Source organism: Thamnophis elegans, chromosome 13 (assembly GCF_009769535.1).
Source record: "Thamnophis elegans isolate rThaEle1 chromosome 13, rThaEle1.pri, whole genome shotgun sequence".
NCBI classification, from domain to species: Eukaryota; Metazoa; Chordata; class Lepidosauria; order Squamata; family Colubridae; genus Thamnophis; species Thamnophis elegans.
The window spans coordinates 5,072,133-5,079,198 of record NC_045553.1 but is presented as its reverse complement, the minus strand read 5'-3'; the positions used below and the strand labels follow the sequence as shown (position 1 = coordinate 5,079,198).

The following is a 7,066-nucleotide window of genomic DNA, read 5'->3' as shown; positions in this document are numbered from 1 at the left end:
TACCAGTGGTTGGAGGGACCTTGGAGGTCTTCTAGTCCAACTCCCTGCTCAAGTAGGAGTCCCTAACTAATTCAGACAATGGATGTCCACCTCTTCTTAAAAACTTCCAGTGTTGGGGCATTCACAACTTTCTTGAGGCAAGGTGTTCCACGATAAATTGCTCTGAACCGTCAGAAATTTCTCCTTAGTTCTAGTATGCTTCTCTCCTTAATTAGTTTCCACCCATTGCTTCTTGTTCTACCCTCAGGTGCCTTGGAGAATAGGTTGAGCTTCTCTTCACTGGGGCAGCCCCTCAACTATTGGAAGACTTCTATCATGTCTCCCCTAATCCTTCTTTTCATCAACTAGACATATATCAATTCCTGCAACCGTTCTTCCTATATTTTAGCCTCCATCCCCTAATCCTCTTGGTTGCTCTTCTCTGCACTCTTTCTAGATCTCCACTTTCTTTTCCACATCATGGCAAACAAAATTGGATGCCGGATTCCAGTGTGGCCTTATTACCAAGGCATTGTAAGTGGTATTAACCTTGATGTGTTGGGGTCCCCCGCCCTCTCACTTTTTGGTGATCTAAATAAGTCTATCAGCATGAAGATTTGAAGGCCGACACTCAGCTGATGAGCTGTTTCAGTTTTCTGTTAAAAATCATCAACTCTCTTCCGTTGCAATACACACACACACACACACAAACACATAGACCACACACCACACACACACCACACCACACAGCTGTTTCACGGTCCCTCTGGATTTCTGTCACCCAAAAGAGGGAAGTCAACAGATCTTTGCGTGGATTTGGCAGAGAGAGGGAAAGAATTAAAAGAAATAAAACCGTGACCTGAAAGCAAGGTATGCAGGCAGTCCCCGACTTACAACGGTTCACTCAGTGACCCTTCAAAGTTATAGTGGCACTGGGGGGGGGGTGGCGGAGGGAAGGAGACTTAGGATTGTTTTTCACAACTTATGACCGTCGCTGCACCCCCCATGGTCAAAATTCCACACTGACTCACATTTATGACGGCTGCAGGTCCCGGGGTCGCGGGATTCCCCTTTTGCAACCTTTCCGATGAGCGAAGTCGGTGGGGAAGCCCGATTTTGCTTAGCGACCGTGTGACCATCCCTTGAATAACAGCAGCGATTCACTTAACGCTGCGGCCAGTAAAGTCGTAAAATGAAGCCGAACTCACTTAAGGACTGCCCTGCTTAGCAATGGTTTTTTTTGGGGGGGAGGGGTGTCAATTGCGTTCGTAAAACGAGGACTACTTTGTAATGCTAACCTCTGTACATATCCAAGCAAGAAGGACCACTCACGACCCTACTTGAAATATTTTATCTTCATCCCCTCCCTCTGCAAACTGTAAGCACTCTGCATGTTCCCAGAGGCACTCCAGTCTTTGCCATCTATTTCCATCCCTAAATCTTCAATAGAATAGAATATTATATGAAAGAATGGAGGGAATTAAAATTAATAAATAAGAATTAGAATAAGTATAGAATAGGGTAGGATAGGATAGGATAGAATGAATAGAATAGAATAGAATGGAATGGAATGGAAGGAATTAGAATTAATAGAATAAGAATACAAAATTAGAATAAGAATAAAATTGAAGAAGAATGGAGGATAATAATGAATATATATAATAGAAGGGAAGGGAATTAGACTTATAGAATAAGAATAAAAATTAGAATAAGAATAGATAGGATAGGATAAGATGAATAGAATAGAAGGAAGAAGGGAATTAAAATTAATAGAATAGAATAGAATAAGAATAGAATAGGGTAGGATAGGATAGTATAGGATAAGATGAATAGAATGGAAGGGAAGGGAATTAGAATTAATAGAATAAGAAAAAATTAGAATAAAATAAATTAGATTAAGAATAGAATAGGAGAGATAAGAATGAATAGAATAGAATTAGTATAAGATGGAATGGAATTGTAATTGTAATGGAAGGGAATGGAAGGGAATAGAATTATAGAATAGAATAGAACAGATCAGAACAGAACGAGTGGAGTGGAAGGGAAAAATTAGAATACAATAGAAGGGAATAGAATAGAATCTGGAAGGCACCTTGGAGGTCTTCTAGTCCAGCCCCCTGCTCAGACAGGAAACCCTACACCACTTCAGACAAAGCGTTGTCCAATCTCTTCTCAAAACCTCCATATTGGGGGCAGTCACAACTTCTGGAAGCAAGTGGTTCCACTGATTATTGTCCTCATTGTCAGGAGTAGCTCTGCATTTTTTTTATAGTTCTGTATTTCTGCTCCAACTGAGAAGCACGCCAAAGAGACGCTTATGAAACAGTGATTCCTGTTGCTTCCATCCAACATGGCTACGAATGGGCAGCCCATCCGTCCCTTTCCCTGCCCTCATGAGATCTGGAAGCTTATTCTTAAAGTGAATTATTTTCCCTGTATATGTGGCAGCAAAGCGAAGAGCGTCTTGGGGTTATCCGGCGGATGTTCTTAGGAGCTCCTAAGAATCAGGTCACCCCCTGAAGAGGAAAATAGTAAACACACAACGGAAAGAGGGGATGGAGAGAGGAGTAGAAAGAAAGATAGGAAGGAGGGGAGAAAGAGAGGAGAAAAGGAGAGAGGGAAAAGCAGAAAGAAACGGAGGGATGCAGAGTAGGAGAGAGGGGAGGAAAGGGAAGAAGTGGGGAAGAGCAGAAGAGAGGAAGGGGAAGGAGAGAAGGGAAAGGAGAGGAGGAAGGAAGGAAGGAGAGGAGGGAAGGAAGGAGGAAAGGAAGGAGAGAAGAAAGGGGGAAAGGAAGGAGGAAAGGAAGGAGGGAGGGAAGGAAGGAGGGAAGGAAGGAGGGAAGGAAGGAGGGAAGGAAGGAGAGGAGAGAAGAAAGGAGGGAAGGAAGAAGAGAAGGAGAGAAGAAAGGAGAGAAGGAAGGAGGGAAGGAGAGAAGGAGAGAAGAAAGGAGAGAAGGAAGGAGGGAAGGAGAGAAGGAGAGAAGAAAGGAGGGAAGGAAGGAGGGAAGGAGAGAAGAAAGGAGGGAAGGAAGGGGGAAGGAAGGAGGGAAGGAAGGAGAGAAGGAAGGAGGGAAGGAAGGAGAGAAGGAGAGAAGAAAGGAGGGAAGGAAGGGGGAAGGAAGGAGGGAAGGAAGAAGGGAGGAAGGAGGGAAGGAAGGAGGGAAGGAGAGAAGAAAGGAGGGAAGGAAGGAGGGAAGGAAGGAGAGAAGGAGAGAAGAAAGAAGGGAAGGAAGGAGGGAAGGAAGGAGAGAAGGAGAGAAGAAAGGAGGGAAGGAAGGAGGGAAGGAAAGAAGAAGTAGGATTGTTGTAAAATAAGATGGGTGTATGGGATGGTAAGAAAGCAAATCTCAAATTATATTGTCAATTGTAGGGGAGAAAAATTGTTATAAATACATATTATTAACAACAGTTATGAGATTATATAATTGAGAATGTATATATGAGAAATAAAATTTTTTTTAAAAAACTTTAAAGAAAAGAATCAGGTCAACCCACAAATCTGAGAAATAGAATTTGGACTTCTCAGCTGCAGAAACTCCTGCTGCCATCCAGGCCTGGAAACCACATTTATTTTGGGGGAAAAAACCAACCCTTTTTCCTTCCTTTTCTTTTCTTTTAAAAAAACCCTTTGGATGACCACATCTTTGGCATCGTCGCTACACGCAGGAGGGGAAAAATAAAAATTAAAAAAAAAAAAAAACCAAATAGAACGTCCAGTCCCCCCCCCTCCGCACAATTCCGGCATGCCGTTAACTGCAGAGGGAGACCCTATTGACGTCAATGAGCTGCCCGTTGCATTCCATGGGTGTAGGACGGTGGAGATGGCTACCACTCTGCAATGCTCCATCCTGTGTGTTTTTTTTGGGGGGGGGGTTGGCGGTGTTGCAAGGACGAGAGGGGTAGGAATTGGGGGCCTTCCCAGACCCTTAACTCTACCCAGATAGTTGTGATTGTGTTTTTCTTTTTCCTTATAATTATGCTTCTAAGAGCAAAATACCGAAGCATCCCAAAGGCGTCTGCGAATTTTGGGCTCCCTGCTGAGTACCAAAACCAGACCTTAAACACCTAAATACTGTATCTACCGCGTGTAAACTTTGCATTTTCAACCATAAGTTGCATTTTCAACCTTAACTTGTTATCTTCAACTTGTATCTCCAACTTAACTTGCATTTTCAACCTTAACTTGTATCGTCAACCATAACTCGTACCTTAACGTCTTGCTTGCTACGGCTAGTATCTTTGTTGTGATCATGCCCCCCCCCTCCCCTTCTAGCAATGACGAGAGAATCGCTCTTCTATATGGGCAACGATCTGGCGCCGGCTTAAAAGATGGAGATTTGCACACACACACACACACACACACACACACACGCACAAACACACAGAAGAAACACATCCCACCTCCTTCCTGACCCAACAGGACAACGGCTTCCCAGGTTGTGCCCTGAGTTCGAATCCTCGCCCCGTTTCCTTCAGAATGGCAGAATGGCCAAAAAATTTCTGCAATCAACCTCTTGCAAACCCCAAGTTCGATTGTTTTAAAATCACACAACCTTCTCTCTCTGTCTCTGTCTCTGTCTCTGTCTCTGTCTCTGTCTCTGTCTCTCTCTCTCTCTCTCTCTCTCTCTCTCTCTCTCGCACACACACAAAAATATATCACTCTCTCTGTCTCTGTCTGTCTCTGTCTGTCTCTCTCTCTTTGTCTCTCTCTCTCACACACACACATATATCACTCTCTGTCTCTCTGTCTCTATCTCTCTATCTCTCTGTCTCTCTCTCTCTCACACACACACATATATCACTCTCTGTCTCTCTGTCTCTATCTCTCTATCTCTCTGTCTCTCTCTCTCTCACACACACACATACATATCACTCTCTCTGTCTCTCTGTCTGTCTCTCTCTCTTTGTCTCTGTCTCCCTCTCTCTCTCTCTCTCACACACACACATATATCAGATCTCTGTCTCTCTGTCTCTATCTCTGTCTCTGTCTGTCTCTCTCTCTCTCTCTCTCACACACACACACACACACACATATCACTCTCTGTCTGTCTCTGTCTCTGTCTCTTTGTCTCTCTCTCTGTCTCTCTCTCTCTCTCTCTCACACACACACACACGCATAGAGGTTGGATCAGATCTCTCTCTCTCTGTCTGTCTGTCTCTATCTCTGTCTCTGTCTGTCTCTGTCTGTCTCTCTCTCTCTCTCACACACACACACACATCACTCTGTCTGTCTCTGTCTCTGTCTCTTTGTCTCTCTCTCTGTCTCTCTCTCTCTCTCTCACACACACACACACACATATCACTCTCTGTCTCTCTGTCTCTGTCTCTCTCTCTCTTCGATCTCCGCCGATGTCTGGGACAACCCCTGAAATTTTAGCCAATCAGAGAGAAGATCTGCGGTCCCCGAATAAGAAACCAAATGGGTTCGATCCAATGCTCTTATCTTCCTAGGTTGCGCTTCCCTGCACGGAGAAAACTAGCTTGACGGGGATAGCCTTGCAGGTAGAAACCTAGCAAGTCAAGGTTGTTTTCTCTCTCAATCTGCCCTGTGTTTTTCGGCGGGGGAAAGGGGGGGGGGTGTCTCCCTCTCTCCCTCCCTCGACTAAACCCCACCTATACATCATTTCAATTACGCTCGGAAGGAAATGGGTTCGGATCGGCGTTCGCCACGAAGGTAACATGTCGTAAGCCTTACCCGTATCCTGCCGGAATTGATGCATGGACTGCAAATCGATAATGTAGGGCGACAGCTGGGCATCGACTTGCCCGAGGACCACGCTGCCCCGAGCATCTTCTTTTAAGATGTTCTCGATGTGGTGGCAGACGGCTGCCGTGTAAGGTCGCCACCGGCTGTGCTCGTTCAGCCATTACCACACCACGACTCGGGCCACGTTGCTGGGGGGGAAGCCCAATCCGTTGGCAAAGAATAGCGCCCCTGGACCAGGCCGTGCCATGATGCTACCAGGCTGGGCATGGGCAGCCGGCAGGCTCTCCTTCTCGCCTCTTCAGGACGGTCCACCAGGAGTAGCTCCCCCTCCCTCGTTCCTCAGCCTCTTCCTTCCAAGTGCCCGAACCGCATCTCCAGTCCAGCCTTTGGCGAGGCTTCACTACGGGATGGTGCCAAGCGAGGAAGCGAGCAGAAAAAAAACAGGCAGGAGGATGGCCAAGATGCCCCCCTCCCTGGGCAGGGAAGCAGCCAGGTTTCCCCACCCCCCCGACCCAGATCCAGTCAGTTTCAAGCAAGAAAGGGATGAGCGGAGGGGTTTTTTTCTTTCTTCCCCACGTCAGTTTTCAGGCAGAAAGGAAGAATTGAGTGGCATGGAGGGCTGGCATTCCAAAGTCCATTTCTTTAAAAAGCAAAGAGGCTGAGAAGGGACGCAGCATAAAACAGGTGCCCGTTTTTTCCCCCTGCAGCAGCTTTCGGGGTGCAGAGAGAGAGGGGGGTGCAGCAGATTACTTATCTTCCTTTCCTTCTGCTCAGAATAGATGGGGGGGGGTTCTTTGACCAGGTGTTAAGCCTGGTTCCAGCGGCAATCTTCTTCACCCCAGCTCTGCTTGAGGGAGAGCCCCCCCCCCCCGCCAGCCCCCCCAGCCCCGAGTCTCAGATGGTCTCTGCCTGGAGGGGTAGAGTTGACGCGCCCCCCCCCCCGGTCAGAGGAGAGCGTGGGGAGCCCCCCCAGCTGAAGATCCGCCTCCTCCGCGGAGCCCCATCCTCCTAGCCGCCGCGCAGCTGCTGCCACTGGCGAGACGGTGTCACCGGCGTTTGGCGCAAACCGGTTCCCAAGCTTGGTTCCGGCTCCTGATGTGGAGGCGCGGGGGGGGGGGGAGCTGGAGGACAAGCCTAGGAAAGGGGGGGGGGCGAGAAGGAAACAGAATGGGGGGGGGATCCAAATCCGGAGCTTCTCCGGATGCAACGGGCGCTTACGCATTCCCGGCTGCTGCGATCTCCATCTGTTCCACTTTCTCTCTTTCTCTCTCTCTTTCCCTCCTCTCTTCTCCTCCCCTTCTCTCCCCCTATTCCTCTCTCTCTCTTTCCCTCCTCCCTCTCCCCCTTCTTTTCCCTACCTCTCTTTTTCTCTCCCTCCCT

The 7,066-nt window shown here is 47.6% G+C and overlaps 1 protein-coding gene across 1 annotated transcript in view; it reads right to left on the bottom strand.

The window, feature by feature from the left end:
• DTX1 (deltex E3 ubiquitin ligase 1) overlaps positions 1–5,943 on the bottom strand; it is a 57,993-nt gene extending 52,050 nt beyond the window's left edge. The window contains exon 1 of the mRNA XM_032228818.1: positions 5,675–5,943. Within this exon, the coding sequence (XP_032084709.1) occupies positions 5,675–5,699 (25 nt within the window). The 5' untranslated portion in view covers positions 5,700–5,943. The remainder of the gene's footprint in view (positions 1–5,674) is intronic.
• Positions 5,944–7,066: the final 1,123 nt, after the last annotated feature.